General features: G+C 43.2%; 1 protein-coding gene across 2 annotated transcripts; it reads left to right on the top strand.

The window, feature by feature from the left end:
* The first annotated feature begins 2,154 nt into the window (after positions 1 to 2,154).
* ATG4D (autophagy related 4D cysteine peptidase) lies at positions 2,155 to 23,018 on the top strand. Of its 2 annotated transcripts, none has more exons than XM_053292890.1 (11): positions 2,155 to 2,280; positions 4,613 to 4,914; positions 7,773 to 7,856; positions 8,467 to 8,640; positions 14,531 to 14,864; positions 15,616 to 15,677; positions 15,820 to 15,968; positions 16,485 to 16,563; positions 17,307 to 17,383; positions 20,946 to 21,065; positions 21,590 to 23,018. In XM_053292890.1, exons 2-11 carry the CDS (start codon positions 4,695 to 4,697, stop codon positions 21,770 to 21,772), a joined length of 1,482 nt encoding a protein of 493 aa, XP_053148865.1. In that variant the 5' UTR covers positions 2,155 to 2,280; positions 4,613 to 4,694; the 3' UTR covers positions 21,773 to 23,018. The 2 variants fall into 2 exon arrangements, with proteins under 2 accessions (XP_053148865.1, XP_053148864.1); XM_053292889.1 differs by lacking the exon at positions 2,155 to 2,280 and adding an exon at positions 3,376 to 3,528.
* Positions 23,019 to 23,893: the final 875 nt, after the last annotated feature.

Genomic DNA, 23,893 nt, shown 5'->3' with positions numbered 1-23,893 from the left:
TACCACTGCCAAGATGTTCCAAACAGGGGGAAATGGGGAAGTTGTCCAGGAAAGCAATGATCTAGGATAGAGGTCAGTGCTAGATGCCAGTTTCAAGGCAACTACCCAGAATCCAGAACTCTTGAGACTCCAAATGGAACTACAAAAGATGGAGCTAGACAGGCTGCAAATTTAAAAAAAAACTGGATTTGGAAGCCCAAAAGCTGGAGAGGGCAGAGGGGGGAGCGCTGAAGATCAGAAAGATTGAACTCGCCCATGAGGTTGAAATGGCACGGATAAATAAGGGGCAAACAGAACCAGCTACCTCAACCAACTCTGCTACCTCAACTATTTCAGGGGGGAAACTCAAATTCCCAGAGTTCAAGGAAGGTAAGGATCGAGACAATTTTCTCTCCAAATTTGAAAGGACCTGCCAAGGCTATCTGATTGAGGAGAGTTTATGAGGTACTTGAGACTTGGCTTGACTGATTCCCTTCTGGCAGTGTCAGCAGAAATGTCAGTCAGTGACATGGAGAACTATGTGCTGTTCAAAGACATGGTTAAGTCCAGGTTAGGGCTTACCCCAGAACATGCCAGGTGTAACAGATGGAGCACATTTGATGCTATCTTCTTCATGTGAGCTTAAGGCTCAGGGTACATGAGGAAGATAGCAGTAAATGTGCTCCATCTACTTTGGCTAGTCCAAGATGTTGTTAGCTGTGTTTGAAGAAGGGTTTTTGTAACAGGATTACATTGGATTATATTTTGCCCCTGAAATTTGGCTGCCTGTCAGTCAAGACAAGGGCTCATTCCGTTAACTCTTTAGAGGGAGGAGAGGCTGATCACTACAGCTCACCGTGCCAGCTGTGAGAAACTTACCAACAGCACTTCCACGCCCAATGCCTGCCACATCACCTGTGTTGACATGCTTCTGAAGTTGACACAGGAGGCATGGTCGGTGTGGAGCCCGACTAGTAATTGATGGCGTGGGGTGAGAACCACTATGATCCTTTCTATACCCCTGGCTGTGGTGGCAAGCTCAGCACGCCTACTGCTGTTTATTGCCTCATAATGGTGGGAGAGAACAGAAGAAGGAAGATGCTACTAGCTTCCATTCAGTATCACAGGCAGGTACTTCAAGAACTTCCTGCTCGAGCAAGGACTGCACATACTGCACAATAAGGAGGCTGCTGCCCACTGCAAAACACTACAAGAAAGCAAAAGAATCTACAGAAAGCAATGCATCTGGACTGTGCAAAAGGATGATGAGTAATTACTCTGGGGTACCTGCAGAGAATACAGGTGGAATGCTGTATGCATAGTAGCAGAGGATTGTTAAGAGTAACAGTTTGACATTGAGGCTGTTAAAGTAACAGCACACCCAGCTTGTAAAGCAGCACAGAGGACTGGGACACTAAAAACTGATACATGCCTAAGTGCCCCAATACCCTTTGGCCCAGCAGACTTTTGTCGGGGGTCAATAGATGTTGGCACAGAGTAGGGGTCGGTGAGTGTTGAGGTTTGTCCAGACACAAGTTCAATGTGGACTTTTTAAAGTTTCTACAGCAGTTACTCACAGGCCCTTGCTTGTGAGTAACTGCTGTAGAAGCAGTTGTCCAGACCAGGGTTTTTTAACCTTGGGCCCCCAGATGTTGTTGGGCTACAACTCCCATCATCCCCAGACATGGCCTTTGTGGCTGAGGATGATGGGAGTTGTAGTCCAACAACATCTGGGGGCCCAAGGTTAAAAAACCCTGGTCCAGACACTTGCATAGTGTTCTGTAGATTCCTGTCCTCCCTTGAAACATATTTCCAGTGCTCTGGCCACATACTTAACATGGCCCTTGTGCTATCTGTACAGCTCCACTTTCTAGCCAGAGCCTACAAATCCTTCCCTTTTCATTACTGCTTAAAAGTAGCAATTATAGTAATTAATATAATTACTTAATAACCTAAGATAATTAAAATAATTACTACTTAAATGAAAAGGAATGGATAAGATAACCTAAGATAATTAAAATAATTACTACTTAAATGAAAAGGGATGGATTTGCAAGCAGGGGCTGGCAGGTGGCACTGTGACAACAGGGAGGGACCATGCTCAGCATGGGGCAAAACACTACAAGGGAGCACACAAGTCTACAAAAAGCAATGCATCTGGACTGTGCAAAGGGATGATGAGTAATTACTGCAGCAGCTTTAAAAAGCCCCCAATAAACTCCCATCTGGAAAAGCCTTTGGAGAAGAAAATATGTGGAAGTCCCTCACCCCACCCCATTTGTTGATCCAAAGAAAGTAAAAGTAAGCAAAGATAACAAATTTTAGAAAACTGACTGTGTGGGAGGGGAGAATCTTTGCAGCCTGTGCTGCAATCAGATGTTATCAGTAGACTAGGGTTGCCAAAAGCTGACCAGATGATTAGATAAATTCAAAACAAGGTGGTATCCTTTAGTGTAAACACTTAGTTTACATGTCAATCAAGATATTTAAACTGCCATACACACCTGTGCAAGTGTATAAGGAGTGTCTCTGGATGTTCTTTTATCTCTCTTTTGTTTGCAGTCTTTTTAAAAATAATTGTTGATCCAAACTGTTTGAACTAGCAGCTTCAGGTGCCGTTTAGCCTAACACAAAATGCAAGACCTTAAGAAGTGCCCCATCTAGAAGAGAGAAGTGGTTGTGGCTGAATAAATCTATTGAAATTATTCAATAAATAAACTGAATTACTGCCTCACTGAATTCAAATTACTCAAAATCCTTGTTCAAGTCCCAAAGTATGTCAGCTTCACTCTAAATTTAGGAAGATGAATATGGTATTCTTACTGAGGATATGTGGCTCAGTCCCAGAATACCTATTGTAAGCTTCTCAGGGCAGGGACTTGGCTCTTTTGTAGTTGTTGCTTGTGTTACTTTATAAAATAAAAAATGCACAGATGCAACAAGAAGCCTACATTACTCAGAGGTGCACCTAGGTAATTTTGGAGCCTGGACCCAAAGGCTTTTGGAGGCCCTCACCCAACCCCAATACACAGTATTTTTTAACATGACCACACCACCCGGGACAGAGACTAAAACGGATTTGGGGGCCCCCAGGGGGTGTGAAGGTTTCGGCCCGGAAGTCCAGGGATGAGAGCGCCTTTAGCATTACTTGCTGGCCTACTGCAATCAATTTAGGGAGTAGAATGATAGTAGGTTGGAGGCCTGGCTGAGGCTGGCTTGGATTTCCAACCCCACCGAAACCCAAACTAGGATCGTGTCAGTCTGTTTAGGTGTCCCTCCGTCCCCCGCGACCAAATCCCTAAGATTTGATGATTTCCAAATCAAACCGCAATGCAGAGGATGCGACCTACTCTAGCCTTTCTCCCTCTATGGTTGTTGCTGCCTCTCGGAGTTAACACTTCCCTCTACGTCACACGGAGGCCAAAAGCACTTCCGCCCAGGGTGCTTCCGGGACCTAAGTTAGTAGCAGCGGGGCTTTCCTGGGTCATGATGATGGACTGAGCGGTGATTCGCCCGGGAAGGGGCCCACTCCATGCCCGCCCAAGTCCGGTGAGGGGGCAGCTTCGTGGTGATGGTGGTAATAGCGGCGGCGGCTGCTGGGGAAGAGGAGGCTAAGCGTGAGAGTGTGACGTGCTGGGGAGGCTAGTCCGTGGGAGAGGGAAGAGGCGGCAGCGGCTGGCCCCACGCGAGGCGAGGGCTTCCTTGGCCTCTGGTGACTGGTGGAGAAGAGAACGGAGTCTTCGCTGGGCCTCGTAGCCACGACTCCGCGGGATGGGGAGCGGCTGTGCTATGGCCAAGCCTTGTAGTAATCTCTTCCTGGGGAGACGAGGCAGCTGCAGAACCAGAAAAAGGAAGGGAAACCCCCCAAGATCAGAGGAATTTACAGAGTGCAAGATATTTATACATCTCTCTTTGTGGATACAGCAAACCGTTCCTCTGATTTGCCTTTTCTGGTATTTTAATACTTGCCGGATATTTGAAAACTGCCACTCTTCTTCCCAGCTTGTTTTCCTCTTCACGTTCAGTGCCTTTGCTCTTTCTTCATATAATTTACCTTTTCAAATCTCAAAGTAGCTCAGTAGTTTACTAGTTTGAGGAAGTCTTTAAACATAGTGCCTTTTTCTCTTCTCCCTACTTCCAACAAAGAACTCTTACTGGTACTGAATGCGGAGTCAGGATTCAGCTAAGGAGATGGTTCTACCTGCTCTGGAATCTTAAAATTGAATTTTACAAAGCTTTCTCAGAAATGTGGTAGAGGCTTCTCCCTGGTTTTCCCTCCCTTAATTGTATGAATATATGATGCTGCCTTACATCTAACATCTAGTGTTGTCTAACTTGCAGCAGCTAAACAGGGTCTTATTTAGTCCTGCTTCCTGAGATACTAAAGATGGAGAGCTGTTGCTAGAGTGGATGGAATGCAGTACTGATCTTTCCAGTATCCCTTAAACACCTTTTGTTATTTGTTCAGGCATCTCGTATAGCTAAGCTCAGAGAAGTATATACCTGTGCAGGGCTGAGAGAGAATGGTCAGGTAGAGGAGCTGGCATGAATCTGATTGCAAATGAAATATTGCAGTTTCCTAAATTACCTTGTGGGTACGAGACTCACATTCTTGTTTTTGGTATTTCCATAGTTCTGCTTCCCTGGTGATGCACTTGGAGATCTTATCCCAGCCCCTCAGAGAGGACGCAGCCTGCACTTTTGCCAGTTGTTAAATGAATTCGGTGTCACCATCTTCAGTGCAGTACTTGAGCCAGGATGAACTGCGCCACTCAGAAGGACGTCAGCTTTTTAATCCCAGGGCCAGCAGCCAGAGGGGGAGCTACACAGGGCACTTCCCTGGAGTGGGTGCCGCACACAGTCAGCACAGTGAACCTGATGAAGTGGACAAGATTAAAAGCAAATTCCTCTCTGTATGGAACAATGTGAAATATGGTAAGTCAGAGTTATAAGAGTTGCGTGGGGACTGATGGGAAGGATCCTGCCCCTACTTAGCCTTCAGTTTGGACAAATAATGTTATGGGGAATCCTTGAGATGGAATGGAAATAGTATTTTCCACACAATCTAAAAAGAAACATAAGACAGACCCCAGCAACAGTCACTGGAGGTGCTGTGCTGGGGGGCCAATTACTCTCCTCCTACTAAATAAAGAGAATCACCATGTTAAAAGGTGCCTCTTGCCAAGTTAGCAGGGCCAGCCTGCTTATGTTTTATGCAGAGTGTCACTATGACTGTCCAAAACTGCAGAGCACAATTTGCTGGAGTGAAGATGGTATAATCTCTGGTATAACCCAAACATCTGAAAGGAAGCTTTCAAATTTGATCACTAAGGAGCCATCTAAAGTTAGCCAATAAAGATATATCCTGTTGGATGCAGATATCCCTCAATCTGCTCTCAAATTTTGCTTTAGCAGCTGCTTGTTCTGAAACCAAAAAATATACTGGAGATAATCTAAAAGGGGGTAGGTATGTGGAGGAACCACCCCGCTGTGACAGATTCCACCTCTGCCACCATGGGTGACAGATCCCACCATTACCACCAAATGTGGAGGAACAACTCTTTATTCCTCCTAACCTATTTGCCACTGTCATCAAGTGGACTCTTAGTATGGCTGGGCCCACTATTACAGCCCTTCACATTTATCAAAAATTACAAAAAAAAACAAAAAAACCCAATAGTGTGGGAAAGCTTATTATAGGTGTGGAGTGTTGTTGTTTTTTATAACAAGGAAGTTTACTTTTAGAAAAATGGGTTCAATTAAAACATTACTTTTGCAACAAAAAATACACATTCAAAACAGTTATTAACCAACCAGGTCAGGGAAAAATTTAAAAAAACTGGGAAAATGCAATAACTACCTGGCTCTATACTGTTCACTGTTCAGAGTCCTCTGTGCTTGCTTTCTTCTTAGCTGCTTGTTGGCTGGGTAGTCTCTTGTAATTCTAGCACAGGTCTGGGGCTCAATCCAGCCTGGCTCTTCCTCTTCTATTGATTTCAACTTGGCTTCTCTTCCTGCTGGCTTGGCTGCTCACTCTCTGCTTTCCTGGACTCACTCTAGCAGACTTCCAGACTCTCTTCCTTCTTCTGCAACCTCCAGCTCTGACTTGCTCCGGCAGACTTTCTTACCTTTTCCCTGACTTCCAGGACACTCTCTTCTTGCAACCTCCAGCAGATTCTCTTGAGTTCTCTGCCCTTCCTCCCTCTGAATATATACAGTTTCTCTGGCCCAACAGGTCCTTAACCCAGCCAATCAGAACAGACAAAAATCCCCTTAATTTTTTTTAAAAACCTCTTTTCCCTCTAAAAATCGATTGTCAAAATGCTAAACCAAAAGTGAAACAAGAATGAACTTTTGACCCTGCCAGCCTTCTTCGTGCACAGGGATTTGCAGCCACAGAATCCTATTTACAATAATTAAGTTTGGGGAATATAATATAATTCAATTCATTTATCAGGGTTTATTTACAAGAAGAGGTTTGGGAATACAATGCAGGGGCTTATTTACAGAAACCCAAGAGGTCTAGGCCTCGTTCCTTCACAGGGCACCAGTTGGATTGTTCTCAGCCACCTGAAAAATGTTAAAAATGTTTCTTGAGAGAGTTCTGGTATCATCTATGGCTAAACTCTTAATCCAGACATTTTTGATTGGCTATATACCAGTTTGGGTATATAATGAAGTTTTCAACACTTGATCTCAAGGCCAGGGGACCCATGATATCTCCAGATATCAGTGTTGTATAAAATTTATGGGTAGGTTTTGGCTACCTAATGGTGCAGAGGGGAAGCAACCTGCCTGGAGAGCAGGAGGCTGTTGGTTTGAATCCCCACTGGTGTATTTCCCAAAGTATGGGGAACTCCTGTATCGGGCAGCAGCAGCAGTATATGAAGGTGCCGAAAGGCACCATCTCATACTGCATGGGAGAAGGCAATGATAAACCTCTCCTGTATTCTACTAAGAAAACCACATGGCTCTGTGGTTGCCAGGAGTTGACACCGACTCGATGGCACAACCTTTCCTTTTTGGCTACTAGATATTAAGAATGGGAATTGCCATTTTCCATCCTTGATATCTACAAAATTTCAATGCATGTGAATCCTGCTCAAATGCCTTGATAGAGACCTGAATTGCCACAATGCATATTTCTTCATTGTGCAGTAGTCATGCCTGCCTGTTGATATCTGCAGTTCTCTAGTCTGCAAACTTTATCTTTTGAGTTTTCTCAAGGATGCAACACATTTCCAGATCTTGCAACAGATTACATTCATTTATTGTTCCAAAACAATGGCCAAGAGGTATCATCATGATAAGCTTATAAAAAAATCCTTGTGAGATGGGGGAGGTTGATGATAAGCACCTTTTAAAAATGGCGAATCTCTTTATTTAGCAGGGGGAGAGCAACTGCCCCTATCTATCCCTAGCACTGCATCCCTCCAGTGGATGGTGCTGGTGTCTATCTTATTTTTCTTTTTTAGAATGTGAGCTCTTTGGGGACAGGGAGCCATTTTGCTTATTTATATCTATGTAAACCACTTTGGGAACTTTTGTTGAAAATCGGAAATATTTGTATAAGATGCCAAGTATGAAGTTTGCATGCACAGTGAGGAAAGCACACATGCATCTGAATTTACGTAGGAAAACATAAGCTTTTTTATAAGCTTATACCCACATGTTCCACACTTGTACTCCAAAGTGGGCTTGTGGGGAAAGGAATCTGGTTTAGAGAGTAGCTTCTGCTTCTGTCCCCTTGTGTCCTAACCATATGCTCTGTGATGATTCTTTTCCTTCCTCAGGCTGGACCGTCAAGACCAAAACCAATTTCAGCAAGCTCTCCCCAGTCCATCTCTTTGGACACACTTACTACTTGGAACGAGAAGGTGAGTGCCTTAGGTGGCAGGGTTGGGTGGTTGGCGGTTCTTCTAGTAGGGCTTGACTTTGATTCAGAAGCATTACTGTGAACCTCCTTCATGTGGCCTCATCACTTATGATTTGAAAACTCTCAACCCATATTGACAATGACTGAACTCTTAGGGCACTATTTCTGGAGGAGGTTGCCAGTCCTGTAACAGAACTCAGGAGCTCCAGTAGAAACAATTGGCTTTGAAGAGGAGCAGCTAGGGGAAAGGAGGGAACTTTTTGCCAGCCCTTTGCCCCTTTTCTTTCCCCACCTATTCTTATTCTGCTGTTTGTATAGTGGGGACTATGGAGGGACTACTAGCTCCTGCTTGCCACTACTTTTCCTGCCTGAGTCTTATAACATCCTTTCAGGTTTTGTTTCTGATTCTGATTCATACTGATGGTTAAATGGAGACAAGTTGTCTGGCAGTATGGACAACCCTGCAAAAGTCTTGGAGTTCATGACTTCATGAAGTTCATGACTTGTAGTTCATACAAAGTTTAGGCTTTGTGTGGTGAAACCTGTGGGTTTGTTCATGGCCTCTGACAAGCCCACAGGGGAATTTGATTGGATTCTGCTCTGACTTGCAGAGGATGTGGAGCACTTCCAGAAGGACTTTGCCTCCCGCATCTGGCTGACCTACCGTCGGGAATTTCAGCAGCTGGAGGGCACCATGTGGACCACAGACTGTGGCTGGGGCTGCATGCTGCGCAGTGGACAAATGCTGCTGGCTCAGGGGCTCCTCATCCATTTCCTTGGCAGAGGTAAGTGACATGGCTGGATGTGAGACCTGTTAGGAGAGAATCTCTTGTGTTAAAAGTATTCAGCATAAGCAAATGCATGCAGGTATTTTATTGTATGTTTTTATATTGTATTTTTATTGCTGTGTGCAAGGGTGGGTGGGGTAAGTAAGTTTTATTTACGGTCACTGACCAACAATAAAGCCAGAAATTACAAAAGTTGCAATAACAAAAAACAAATATCACAATAGCAGTTGGAGCAGTACCAGATCATCAGCGCAACAATCTCATAAACAGTCCAAACACCCCTTCAAGGAGCTATGCACTTGAGCTATGCAACTTAAAAATCAGGTTGTCCAGGAATCTGGTCAACAAGGGTAAAATCAAACAATACCTAATGTCCCAATAGAAACTACAGTGCAATAAAGTATGAGCAATAGTTTCATTTTCACCAGAGCTGCAAGGACAGAGCTCAGCCTCCATAGGTAGATGTTGAAACCTCCCACTAAGCAGGGCTGACAGAAAAGCATTAAAACGAGCTCTCAAAAAGGCCCAGTGAAATTTAGAAAAAAGTAATGGATGTCAGATATGATGCAGAAGAAAAACCCGCCCAGATCTTTAATTATCTATAGGGCGCAGGCAGACAAGCCACCTCATTCTGCAACTCTATATCCTCCAGTCACTGACAAACAATATTTTTTGCTCTCACAAGGCCCATTTCAAATAAGGAATCTGGAGCTAATCCAAGGAGACGAAGTTTAACTATTTTCAAACGATAAGGTGGCTGAGGCGTAGCCAATAAGAATTTGGGTATAAGTCCTACCGGTTGAAGATGAAGTTCCAGCCAATAATAAATGATGAACTGCCAAGCCCTAGCTTCTGCCTTTTAATAAACCAGCCTCCTGGCGAATCGCCAAATTAGCAGTGCACCTGGGTGCAGAAAAAGGAGCTCTCAGAAAGCCTGGCTGAATCCACTCTGGAGTGACGAAATTAGTATAGGGGCCCAATTGGGCACCATATAAAAGTAGCATCATAGATTTGGCCAAGTATAATTTAATAGCAGCAGGAACATAGCTACCACCCTGAATATAGTGGAACCGCAGTATAGCTGCTACACTTCTTTGTGCCATGTCAGAGACCAGTCAGACATGTGTAGATTCCCTACCATTATACTGAAAGACCACTCAAAGATATTTAAAACATTTCACTTGCTCAGTTCGATGACCATCAACAGACCAAGTGAAGTTCTTAACTCTGTTATTAAAACAGACAATTTTAGTTTTGGAGTAGTTAATAACCAAATGCTCTCCTTGGCAATGAAGGGCCAAGGCTCTCTTAAGACCAGTCCTAGTCTGCGAAATGATCACAGCATCATCAGCATACAAAAGTATTGGTAACCTTTTGTCAGCTGGTTTTGGAGCATGGATGTCCAAACTCTGCAGCCGTTCAATAAGCGCATTAATATAGATGTTAAATAAAGGTGCCAATATGTAGCCCTGCCTCACACCTTTTGAAGTTAGAACTGAATTAGATAATTGACCCTCTGGACTAAAACGGACACGAAGAGTGGTATTCTTGTGTAGTTCATAGATTAGTAGTAACAGCCACTTATCGATTGATGAACATAAAAGTTTTGACCATAAAAGGCCTCTAGAAATAGAATCGAAAGCAGCTTTAAAGTCAACAAAGGCTGCAAAAGGCTGCAAAAAGGGATCCTTTGGCAGAACAAACATATTTGTCAATTATATGCTGCAGAATTAAACAGTGATCCATAACTGATCTACCATACCTGAAACCAGCTTGTTCTTCCTCCAGAAAGCCAATTGCATAATTTCATACAGAGATGTTTAGCGTATAATTTGCTGATTATATTAAGAAGGCGTATTGGCCTATAATTAGCTGGATCCTCGCTGCTTCCTTTTTTGAAAATAGGGACTATAATAGCAAGACCCCAGTCATGTGGAATTTGGGCCGTCTGATCGATATATGTGAATAAAGAGGCCAGAACCAGGGCCCACCAATCAATGTTAGATTTCAGTAGATCAGGAGGGATAAAATCATTGCCAGGGGCCTTTCCACTCTTTAATTGATGAATCAGTTGTTTGATTCTTGAGATGTTACAGGGGGACATTGAGGAGTGGAGTCGACTGATAAATCCAACTGATTGCGAGTACACTGGTCACTATATAGAGAGAGAAGAAATGAGATTCCCAAGACTCAGCTGCAATTGAACTAGCCATATAACTGGAGGAAGAATTAGCACAAACAGAAGTCAACTTCCCAAAACCTGCAGAATCCTTATTCTTGACAGTTCTAATAAGGGTTGTCCAATTTTCATGTGCTGCTGCTCTTTTCTTATTCCTCAAAAGAGCCTTATAAGCTCTCTTTCTCTTCAATACCTCTGATTTCAGCAGCATAGATGGGTTGGCTTTAAAACAGGCAAAGGGAGACAAGATTCCTCTTAGCAATCACACAGTCCTGATCAAACCACAACTGGTCTTAGATTTAGAATGAGCAAGACAAAATCTAGACAAAAGTGGTTTTAAATTCTGAATACGTGCATCATAAGCACTGGGAATGGAAGTAGAGTTCCCTAACTCTCCTAAGAGCTTAGTGTGGATCTCACCACCATGCTCTGAATTAATTGAATCGGTAATCTCACCACCATGCTCTGAATTAACTGAATCGGTAACCGCTTTATTTAACTGCCAGTTCCACTTAACTTTAAGCAACCAAGGTTCAACAGTTGCATCCAAATGTGTTCACATGGGGTGTTTAAGGAATGATCTACAAAGTTACAAAACAGAATGAGAGGAAGATGGTCACTCTCTGGTCTTGGCACAATTTAAAAACCATTATCCTCATGACCAAGTCACATACCACCATTAGGTAATCAGTGGTGGCAAGCTTGACCCCAGACCAAAAGGAAACTTGTCCAGGACAATCCCCGGGAGCAGCTCCATTCAAAATAAATAGATCTAATTTATTAGCCATCTGAGTCAAACATAACCCAGCTAAATTGCTAATAGGGTCTAAGGAAGTGTGAGAAGGGAAACAAAAATTAACATCTAAGACAGGAGGCCAAAAAGATAACTTATCAAATAATTAATATCATTATGGCCTATCCTTGCATTGCAATTACCACCAAATATCCATGAAGCAGTTGGATATTCTGAAACTAATTGGAGAATATAGCACTCCACTTTCTTCCATTGTGATTTGATCTGGGAATGTAAACACAGAGGAGGCAAGTACAAATTGACACAAAGTAACTTAAATGTTAAAAGTTAACAACACTGCCACAACTCATCTAGCATAAAAAGGCAATTTTTCAACTTGGACTTTTAACCGAATAGAAACAAATAGCCCAAGGGTTTACCACCATTAAGGCTCGGGGTTGCAGCTGTCACAACTGGATAGTAGTTGGGTATATCAAATTCAGAAATCATCCAAGTCTCCTGAATAAATAATATATCAAACAAGGAAATACATTTTTAAAAAGCACAGTCCAAACTTTTCAAAGACCACCTGAATACATTCCAAGAAATTAGAGAGACTTGATTTATTTGATAAGAGTGAATCATTAGTGATGTCCTGCACAGTATTCTCGTTGTTGGTGTGGGCTGAAGATGTAGTTTAACTTCTGGGTGGTAGAGCTGGCTGGTTTGCCTCAGCCAGCTCTTGAGCCAGTGATTTATTGTTCCCTCCTATATAAGCATCAAAAGACATAACCCTAGATTATCTTAAATCCAGGTCCAAATCTAAGGCTGCCACCGCTGGCTGCCCATGAAATGGAAGATTCTCATTTAAAGGGCTTGCTTCATCCAAAAGAGAGGTGACTAAATAAGATGTAGCTTTTGGCACTGCAGAAACCACGCCAACAGAGAGTAAGGTGTCCTTAGTAGGGACAAAATGGGATCTTGAAGAAAAAGAGAACTCCAATAAGGGATCTGTAGCCTGTCCAGAATGTAGACTCGGTGATTCCATTGAATTGACTTGCAAAAATTGAGAGGGATGTAAGGGTCCATCTCGGCTTGGAGTATGTAAGGTAGGCTGCAGTGCTGAAAATATGCTATCAACAACTTCTCCATTCCTCTGAGGAGAACTTCCCAGAAGATGAGGAATATGATTAAGATTCCACCTGTGAGGACTGCTTTCACAATCCATTGGATTATTTGTTTAAAGTCCATTACTCTGAATCAGGGCAGGAACCACCTTAGTGAAATTTTGGATCTGGATGTAAGAGGATTCCACATCCTTGAAGATCGATATTATTTCCTTCAGTTTGTCAGGATCAGAAAAAAACATTAACTCCTGTTCCTTGACTGTCTGAGGGCTTGGAGCTTCTAATAATGGGTTCCTATCCTGAATTGGTTTGGAAAAGTGCTCAGTTTGCATTACCTTTCTGGAAGTTGACTTCAAGGTCAGCTTGAGCAGATAATTTTGGCCGGCAGGTTGTTGCTGCCCTGCTACAATTTAAGGGAGCAGATACCATATTTTTAAAAACCCTGGAAACCAGAATATCATACTTAAAAGAAAGAGAGTCTCGTGATCACATCATTTTAGATGGAATATCTGACTGCTGGACAGTTAAAATTAACCTTTTGTAGGAATCCACAATTGGAAGTTGAAAAAAGGACTGGAGCTGAATCGAAGCAACATAACAGTTAAAAAGCAGACTTAATGATGTCTTAATTGCTTTGAAACTGTGCCAACTATTGCCCCAGTTGAAATCGATAATTGTTCCCTCTGCATTAAAAGAGAGGACACATCTCTCCAAGTTTAAGGGGCTCCCTGCGCATTCCAAAACAGCCCTGGCGTTGGCATTTTGTTTGGGTTGGGTCTCAGGCAAATAATGACTCCTTCCTAGTGAATTCCTAGAGGAATTGAGCCTTTCAGAATGTCTATCTTACCTTTTAATCTCTTGAGCTTAGATAATAAAATTGTAAGAGTCTCTGAAGTTAAAAAGGCTTCTTTGGAGAGTGTTTCCAAAATATTCATAGCGCTCAAGGATTGTTGTTGTACTCCGTTCTTTGGATCAGTTGATATCGAGCAATCAGTGCTGCTGGTGTCTCCTTGAAGGCTCAACACATTCTCTTTCAAACCAGAAAAATTATTTGAAACAGGAATACCAGCTGTTACTTCTTCTTTCCCTTGTAGAAATTTATCCAGTTTAGCTTGTCTTCTGGGCTTTAACTCAGCATTTTCTAAAGAAGGAAGTTTACATTTCCTTGAGACCCTTGTCGAAACCTTTTGAAGTGGACTTCTTTAATTTAGTTCCAACTTTAGCTGGTGTGTGTTTAACTGACAAATGTGCCGAATGTCTCTTGGGCTCTCCTTCAACAGCATTTACCTTACTCATTGGCATGGCGTGCAAATGTCCTTGTCCTCAGTGTAATTATCTCAGTTGCGGTGGCAGGCAAACTCAAAATTAATTATCCAGAACAAAGTTTCGAACCCAGTAGCAAAAGAGTGGGAGGAAAATAAAAAAACAGTCCCGGAGCTCTCACTCCAAGCTGCTACCAGGGAGGCATCTTGACTCCTCCCCCCTGAAGGGTGGGTTAGAAATTTCTTAAGCAGACTTGTGCCACAACCATATATGGAAGGTCCCAAAGAGCCATCTAGTCCAACAGTTGCTCCACCAATCCCCACAAATTCAGAAGCAGAGGAGAATTGCACAGCAGAAAAATTCCATGTGGAGCAAAAGGCATGTGAGTAGTGCACACTTGTGAGAATGGAGGGTTTGGAGCACCAGGTTTCATCACCTCAAGCCTAGTGTAGGGCATTGCTATTAGCCAGCTTGGGCAACTGAAGTAGCCTCACATTCAGCTTGTTCCTAAATGTTTAGGATTGTTGGAAGTGAATGATACCTGAGTTGAGATGGTCTGTTTCAGTTGTATGTATCACTTTTCAGACTGGACTTGGCCAGATGCCCTTTGCACAACTAATTTGGCAGAAATGGAGCCTGTGAAAGCCACTTCCTCATCTTGCCCCAGTTCAACCAGCCTGCATCAGGCTCCACCCATCTCCACTGGTAGGAACTGGGCTCCTTGGGAGCTCCGGAGCTGTCAGCAAACTTGTAGCCCTGATGAACTGGAGAAGGAGCCCTATCATCGAAAGATTATTTCTTGGTTTGCGGATCAGCCTCATGCACCCTTTGGGATCCACCGTCTGGTCAGTCTGGGTCACAGTTCAGGAAAGAAAGCCGGGGACTGGTATGGGCCTTCTATTGCTGCCCACATCATCAGGTGAGAGGAGGCAAGTTATGGGAAATGATCGATCCCCAGGGTAAAGGGAGAGCTTTTTCTTGAGATCCTAGCACTTCCCCACAAAGAATCTTTGGGAAATAGAGCTGGGGTGTATTTTCAGCTCTGTCTGGGGCCCTTTGTTATCTTTCTCACGGTGCATCTGGCAAAGTATTGTCTGGCTACTTTTATGCATGAGGCAGTCCCAGCCAAGGTGCTCTGCCAAGAATGTTCAGCATTCATGCTATTGGAGAACCTTGGCTGCAAGGCCAAGAAAAGCCAAATTTCTGTAATCTACATTTTGTGTGAATTGTCATATTTACTTTTGTGTGTGCGCGCGCCATCACACAGGCTCAGAATAGTAACTGAAATTTTAAATGAAATTGTTAGTTGGACCTAACAACTTACATTTAGCCAAACAGGGAGGAGCTGTAGATAGCACTGAGCACCAAAGCTTTGTCCAGTTCATAACTCTTTTCTGACTTCTGAACCTTTACCACAAGGAAGGCTGGCTGTTCCCTTTCAAGACTCCTGTTGTATGCTTTTGCACAAGCATCTAAAATACAGCAGCCTTGAAGTTGACAGACTGGTTGTTTCTGCTGCTCTTCTCTGATGACAGAGGCTAGAAACCAGTGTCTCCTTTTTTGATATGAAAACTCTGGTGGTGGTCTTGGGGGGCCCTTTGCTAGAGAGAGGGATCAAGCAAAGCAGACAGGGCTGTGTCCCAGTGAAGTGTACCATCTTGCCCCTGCAGGAAAGCAGTGGATTGTTCAGAAGCAGACAATCTGGTGGTATATGTATCTCAGGACTGCACAGGTAAAAGTGTCTTGATGGGGAGTGAGCAGGCCTACCTGTGGCTCATGAAGCACACAAGGGAGGTCATGGGGGAAATGGGGCTGGGCTGGGCTACAGGCCTCAGGGCTGAATAGTGAATTCCCTCTTCTGATGTTTCCCTCAGTGTACAAAGGTGATGTTGCAAATCTGGCCAACAAGAACAAAGACAGGGCTGCGAGGGACCCTGGTGCAGAGTGGAAAGCAGTCATCGTCCTGGTGCCCATGCGGCTGGGTGGAGAGACCTTTAACCCTGCCTACATGGACTGTGTCAAGGTGATTTGGGGGAAGATGCAGGGTGTCAGGACATCAGGTGCATATGGGCACTTCCCTGTTTGAATCCATGGTGATGCCTCTTTCCATTCCTGTATGGGGCACAGTGAATAAGACAATGGTAGTAGTACTTTCTTAATCTTCATGAGGCAGAATGAAAAGTTAGCTGCTGTTTAAGGAGAATCGGTTAGAAGTGTCCATTTCTGAGGATTTCCCTTGCTTTATGCCCAATTGTGTGGCCAAGGCAGGAAGCTGCCTCACATAAAACAAAAAGAGTTGGGAATGGCACTGAATTAAATATGACCCCACCACCACCACCAGCCAGCCCTCTTCCCAGGTGCTTTGTTCTTGTCTTACCCAATTTGTTCTTCTGCCCAAAGTGGCTGGTGAAGATGAGCTCCTGGTATAGCTCTCCAGGCCAGCCCACATCAGGGCTGTGGTTTCTTTCCATCACTGAGCATCCAGGCAGAGAGGGAGCCAGTCCGATTCTGAAGCTCAACTTGTCTCCTTGCCATACAGGAGCTTCTGAGGCTAAATTTCTGCATTGGGATCATTGGAGGGAAGCCAAGGCATTCGCTCTACTTTGTTGGGTATCAAGGTAATTATCTGGGGTTTTTTTTAATAACTATTTTAATAATATTTTATGATTCTATATTTTTACTAAGCATTTGGCCACTCTGGTCGTAGCAGTGCTGAAGGCCAGCATGTAACTAATAATAAAATTAAGGTGATAGACCTCACTGTTGAGCCCCAGAAATCTGATACACCCTAAGTGTTGAGGAGTTACCTGCTTTCTTGCTTTTCTCTAAAAGAAGAGCAAGTGTGTGAACTAAGTAAGGTACCCCAAATTGTGTATCAAAAGTAACCAACAAGCTGCTACATGCAAATTGTTACTGAGTTTTATTCTAATTTCTATAATTACATACATTTTGAACCATGTCTAGTGCTAGAACAGCAGCTAAAGAGCATTGACGTTTTTGGTATTAAATACAAGATTGCTGCAAACACATCTCTGCAAGTATAAGGACTAGAAACTTGCTTTTTTCATAAATGAAAGTCTGGATTCTGTTCCTAGTGTGAGATTTTTCAAAACATAGTGATGTTTGTTTGTATCAGTCATAATATATGCCCTTCATACTGGTTACCCAGTATGAAGTTTGCCTTTACCCCGTATGGTTGCCTTTGCACCCTTTGTTACCAAAAACCATGTGAGAGAGCACACTTGCTCTCACCTAGTCCACAGCAGTTTCAAACAGCACAGACATTCTTAGGGCAAACCAGGATCTGTGTATCAGACATTCATAGGGCAGGCCCCTGCCTTATACTTTCCTTGTCTTCTAGATGACTCCCTCCTGTATCTAGACCCTCACTACTGTCAGTCCTTTGTGGATACCACCAAGGAGAACTTTCCACTGGAGGTGAGCATCTGCCAATGTCTCTGAGCTTCAGAACTGCTACATATTGTTGGACCTTGTGCATGTGTGACAAATAATTAACCTTGTTGGGTTTGCAGCTTAAATAGACAAAACACTTTGCCAACCTGAAGCAGATTACAAGCCTTCGTCTTGGAGCAAGCCCACATGAGGGGAAGAAAAATGTTGAATCATCCCCCCCCCCGTGCTTTCCAAAGGCTTCTCCCAAAACTTTCCAATAATTTTGGTAGGATCTAGGTGGCCACCCCCCAATTATCTTTAAATCCCCAACTGCCCGGGCTTGGGTGGAAATCCCAGGGAAACTCTCCTTTTTCCTACTGGAAAAGTATTTAAAAAGCATCCATGTGCAAACCTACACATGGTGAGAAAACTGGTAGTTGCTGAAACTATGACGTGTGTTGCACCAGAGAAAAAGCCCCCTTTCCTCTGAGTTAAAAATCCACTCAGGCTTGCAAAATGCAAAGAACAAAAAGAAACTTTTTAAAAATTCAAAATACTGCAGGCAGCTTCCATCTGAGGCACTTTCAGTTTTTACTTTCAGGTAAAAGGAATACTCTGCAGACTACAAGAATACCTGTTGGGATGTTGGGGCAGCACACTTTAAAAATCGTGGTTACACAGTTGCAAAGAACATGGATGTAAGAAAATACAAAAGCACGTTTAAAAAGCTTAGTCTTTTGCAATGCTCTAGCTGAATGGGTGCAGGCTTAGCTTAGTTACGTTACAGTAAATGTTTTAGGGATATGCAATATCCCTGAAACAAAAACAGTTAAACAATAGCACTGTTTCAGGGATATGCAAAGCACACGAAAGCAAACAAAGTCTAACGCACAGTCTGACTAAACAAACCTTTTCCTAGACTAACTTCTAGAAGCCCAAACGCCCTGGCTTCCTTCTTGAACTCACCAAAACCATGGTAGAGGTAGAGGATTCAGGTTTCCTGGCTTTCCCCAGACCTGCAGAGATATTTTCCTGCAGCTCATGGCCACATGTTCTCCTCTCTGCACTCCCAGCCAGCTTCCAACTTAGAAAGGAACCTTCTCTTCCTCCTCATGGCTCTCTAGGTCCCACACACCTGTTGTGCTGATTGGCTGAGCTCTGGAGTTCACCAGCCTGTCAGTCAGGACAGGGTTCACTTCCAGTTTACTCTTTGGGAGAGAGGAGGGGCTGGTCAATGGCTGATCACTACACAACCACACCTGGGTTATGAGCCCCAAGATATATTTGTTCTTCAAAACATTAACTGCTAGTCAAGGGAGCAGGGATAGGTTTGCTGGATTTGTACTTGAGTGGGGCTTCTACTTACTTGTGTCTCCTGACCATCAGGGGAAGATGGTGGTGGTGTGACGATTGATTGAGCTGTCAGACTCTCAAAGCCCCAGCTGGGAAATCTTTTGTTACTGCAGAAAAGCTGGTAGTCTATCAAGATTTCTAGCTTTCCTTTAAAAAAAAAAAAAAAAAACATGCTGTCGCTCTCAGAATAGGGTGTGATCCCAATTTTTTAAGACTTGTTCCAAATGGCCAAGCCTTATGAATAGCTCTTCCAGAGAAAAATCAAAGGTGTTCTGCTGTAAAACCAGGACAACATAGTACTCTCTTCTACTGGGCTTTGAAAGTGCCACGGTTTTTCTTTACAACCTGGAAATGCAGAGGCTATTGAGCTACAAAAAATACTATCTAAGACCACTCATTGCATTTTGCCATAGTTCATACTGTGTGGGGAAGTCCCACCTCTAACAATAATTCATTGCATGATTTTGAGCAGACTGTTCTCACTTTGCCTTCATTGATCACTAGGGAACCGCCCCCCCCCCCCCCCCGCAGAATGGTTGTGTTTTGACTTCACAACAAAGATGGCAGAACCCTTTGCCAATTATTGGTGCTATGAAAAGGATCGCTCTACTGTAGCGGAGTATAACAGAGCGGAAACCGAGGCTTAAGTTTATTGAACAAAGTCACTAAGGTTTATTACTTAACTATTACCAAATTATAAACAGTCTTACTCTGAGTGAAAGATCATCCTAACAGAAAAATAACTCCTCTCTTCTACAATCAACTTCATAAAGCTCATCTTTTAATATAGCTCTAAGTAATAATTCCTTTAAACTCAAAATGACCGTTGCTTCCAAAAATAATTCCGCAGCCCCTTTTTGTAGCTGTTTTCACTCAGTAAACTTCTACAAACATAGCACATAGTAGGCATCTAGAATGCTTGTTTCATTTATTCCACCTGCTCCAGTATTACATTTTAGGACTTTGCCTTTTCCTTCTGCAGAAATTCACCATTTGCCAATAATATTTCTACTTTATAGTTCATATCAGTCTGAGAAATCCTGTAGATCATTGAAGAAATGTGAAGTTGCTCCACTGTCTACAAATAGCTTGTTTGTATTAATTCTGCAAATAATTTCTCTTGCAGTATACACCTTTCTGTTGTTCACAACTTTCTTTACTTTCATTTGTATCTATCATTTATATACCGACTGATATGTGCATCTCTAGCTGGTGTTTACATGCAGACAAATCTGCATTTCTGAGATTTATCCGTATCTGTCTTCCTCTCTTGGAAATTGTTTTTCTGTTAGGACATGTACTCTTTAAATGTGAAGTACTTCTGCACAGAAAACATTGCCTGCCATTAGTAAGTTTATGAGCATAAACTCATTTGGTGCTGTTTCTTCTTCTTCTTCTTCTTTTTGTTCTCTCAGATCAAACTCAAACATTCTTGTACAAAACCTAGTCACATTCTCCCTTATTTGCAGGAAGTTAATAATACTTTTGTAATGCTTAGGCAAAGTATTTAGCAAGAGCCCAGTTTTGGCTGGTTCAGGTAATCTTATCTCTTGTCCTTCTAATTATTTCAACACTCCCAAAAAGAGTATCTGTGCTCCTGTAACTTTTCTCCTCCTTTGAATCTTTTGTTGCACAACTTTAGCATGAGAGAGAAAGACTTGACTGGTCATAGTTTTCTGTTGAAAAAACTTGTTCAGTCCCTCCCACCTTTCTCTGGTGGCTTTGTTACCTTCTGTATGATATATCAGTTTATCACTTACAGTTAAGGAGATATGCCCCATGCCCTGCATGTTTGCAGCATCCCATGCCACGCTCTAATGGTGTCTGCTCTTAACTATTTCCAGTTATAAACAGTCCTACTCTGAGTGAAAGATCATCCTACTGGGGGGAAAGAAGTCTCAAGCATCTAGTAAGAAATACAAACTGACCAAGCAATCTATAGAACTGATGATTGACACAAGCATTCTAAACCCTTCCACAAGCCTATACATACATCAGTGGAAACAACAAAGACAATGTATATACACAAATCCCAACATCTCTATCCATGACTGCCAGAGAAGTCTTGAGGCTTTGGCTGTTCCAAACAAGCTCTCTCCTTAATTGCACTTCTAGCTGTGTTTTGAGCTGCACCTGACTGATCCCACATGTCCATGCAGGGTGAAATGGGGCTCAGGCATCATGCTAGTGGGTCGCTTGCATGTTGAATAGCTTGTTAATATCATCCTCTGCTATCTTGACCTCCTTTTTCCAGTCCTTCCACTGCAACATTCCCCGGAAAACTGCTTTCAGCAAGGTGGATCCCAGCTGCACTATTGGCTTCTATGCTCGTCACAGCCAAGAGTTTGAGCAACTGTGTTTGGAATTGACTCGGGTGAGGAATGCAATCATATGACACTTTCCTGGAGATAGCTCAAGTGCTGGGGTGGGATGTGTTCTGTAGATGACTGAACATGCCACTGGAGACCTACTTGTGTGGGACCTAATGTGTAGACCCTGACACAGTTGCGCATGTCAGGGTTGGTAAGAGGTGTGTATTTGCAGGATCCCAAATTGTATTGTGGAAATCTTGGGAATGAGGGTCTGGGAAAGGTGGATTGGGCTCTGGCTAAGTGTGGAGGTAGCTTTAATGGCCATTTTATGGAGTACTGCTAATTGATTGGTGTCATCCAATTTGTTTTGGGATTGATAAGAACTAGACATCTGAGAGTACGGATTTTTGCACAGAAAACCCAGAGATTTGACACTGCAATAATTCTTCCATTACCTTTAAAATACCTCCTCCACAGGTATGAAATGGGGCCTAAACCAGTGTTGGGAGTACTTACAAGCTACTATGTGAACTTTGTATCAAACAACTTGGTTGTATCAACCCATCCTTCCTTTTGCCTACTGCAGGTCCTGAATTCTGCAGCTGCCAAAGAGAAATATCCCATGTTCTCCGTTGTGGAGGGCTGTGCCCAGGAATTTGACTTGGATGAGCTGTGTGCCCGCTTCTCCCAGCAAACAGTTCATGTTCAGCGGTCAGGCAAGCTGGCCAGGGTGAAAAAACCCACCACAGAGGAATTTGTCTTCTTGTGATGGCCAGGCAGCACCAACGCCACCAACTTATTTATTCTTATTTATATGGAGAATGCAGTCCTGAAGGGGAGTCAACTGTCTCTTTAGGTCTGAGAAACAGGACTCCTGTGTCATCTCTACAGTGACTGACTGTGCTGCCCTGCCCTGTTGCGCAGCGGCTTTCCTCATAGAAAGGCTACAAGGAACTGTCCTGGGGTCACTAACGGATTTATAGGCTGGTGCTAGAATGAAGTCATAACACTGGAAGAAGCCCACTGAATATGGGCAGAGGATATTTAGCACTGAAATGACATGTCCAGAGTGGAGGCCTTTTTCAAACTGGGCAGCTAATGGTGAGGGGAGGAAACATTCTGGCAAAATAGTTTTAGGTTGAGTTTCAAAAATCGGTTTCTCTACTGCTGATTTCAAGGTCTCTTCATCAACAGTAGCAATGATCCAGTGTTGAACTCTGGCTCAGGCTTTTGGATTACTGCTGCACCTTGAGTTAAATTTTTTTTGCTGCTCAGCTTGCACTGTTGCTTTTCTCCAGCACCGAGTTTGTTCCACTGGATCCTCTAGGTCTATCAGAGTGGTGAAAGAGGCACAGCGTGGCTTATTTCTTACACAGAGGTACAGAGAAGAGACTTAGTCTCTTAAGCTGAGGAAGGAAGATTTTGTGTCCTACTGAGCTGCTTGAATAGCAGGGAGCAACACAATGAGTTGGCTGTTTGACTCAGGATAACTTGGGTGAGCTTTTAACTTCACTATTACAACATGGCTTCATAATGTATGGGAGGACCTTCCACTTGGGGCCTTTCTACAACTTTAGAAGGCAAAGGAAGAGTCGAAGGGCATTTCAGATGCTTAATGGGCAAGTTCAGTTTCTCTTGCAGAGGTACCTCCCTGAGCTAAAGCCATGCACACTGGTTAAGGGCTTTATCAAAAAGGATATTAATCACCTCTGTATGGTACACTGGGTTGGATTCTCCCCAATTTCTAAAGCACCTTTCTTATCCTTATCAGTTTTTTCCAGCAGCAACCAGAGGGGACTGACTTACTGGAAGAACAGTTTTGTAATTGAATGTAGTATTCTGCCTCTTATCAATGATTGCTTTTCTTAACTCAGGACTGTGTGTGTGTGTGTGTAGCCAGATTTGCAGTGTGGATGATTCTGTTGGTAACTAGGAATTTTATCGCAAAGGGTTGTCTTCAGTTTCCTGCAGAGCTTCAAGGTCTGTTTCAATCAATAAAAAGTTCCACTTGCTGATGAAGTTGTTGAATGCAAATAGGTGCATGCCTAGGATTTTCATATAATCATTGTTCTGAAAGTGACCTACTTCTTATTTAATTTACCCTACACGTGCTTAGAAGCCACTCTGGGTAAAATGTGCTGTCAACTCCTGGTGACCACAGATTGTCTTTGGTAGAATACAGAAGGGTTTTATCATTGTCACCTCTCATGCAGTGTGAGATGATGCCTTTCAGCACCTTCCTATATTGCTGCTGCCCGATAGAGGTGTTTCCCACAGTCTGAGAAACATACCAGCTGGGATTTGAACCAGCAACCTCTGGCTGGGTAGTCAAGCCATTTCCCTGCTGCACCATTAGGTGGCTTTAGAAGCCACTACCAAAAACAAAACAAATCCCTGGGTAGGATCCATACCAAGTCCTATATAATTAACAAGTGAATCTTGACTGATTTTGTCTCCTTTATTTCAATGGTGCTTGGTTATGAATAAATTAGTCTGGAACTTGCTCTGTGTAATCCAGATTCCAGACTACAACCAAGTCAGAAAGGCCTTCAAAGCAGCTCGTCAGCCACACCACTGATGAAAACTGCTTTGTGTAGGCAAGAGTGCCTCGCCTAGGTGTGTTGTAGCTAGAGATCAACCTGAAGGTGCTCTTGCCCCTGTATGCCCACTGCCGCTCTCAATGGGTAGCCTTGCTTACCTGCCTGCCAGTAGACTTTGCCTATTTTATTTATTTAACATATTTTTATACCTCCCAAAACTTATGTCTCTGGGTGGTTTGCCTACCTTTCTCACTGCTTTTTGTCCTTGTAATGTCCGCTGAGGTTGGTAAACTCATCCATGGGGGATTGTGGTGATGAAAGTGAAGAAGGCAAAACAAAAGCAAAGGGCT

Source organism: Hemicordylus capensis, chromosome 2 (assembly GCF_027244095.1).
Source record: "Hemicordylus capensis ecotype Gifberg chromosome 2, rHemCap1.1.pri, whole genome shotgun sequence".
NCBI lineage: Eukaryota > Metazoa > Chordata > Lepidosauria > Squamata > Cordylidae > Hemicordylus > Hemicordylus capensis.
This window is presented reverse-complemented; position numbering and strand designations above follow the sequence as displayed.

Bases quoted from the DNA above. Each gene is read 5' to 3' on its own strand.
- ATG4D (XM_053292890.1), top strand. From the start codon at position 4,695: ATGAATTCGGTGTCACCATCTTCAGTGCAGTACTTGAGCCAGGATGAA. The intron at 14,865-15,615 runs GTGAGAGGAGGC...TTGCCCCTGCAG, and splicing joins ATTGCTGCCCACATCATCAG to GAAAGCAGTGGATTGTTCAG. The intron at 21,066-21,589 runs GTGAGGAATGCA...TGCCTACTGCAG, and splicing joins TGTGTTTGGAATTGACTCGG to GTCCTGAATTCTGCAGCTGC.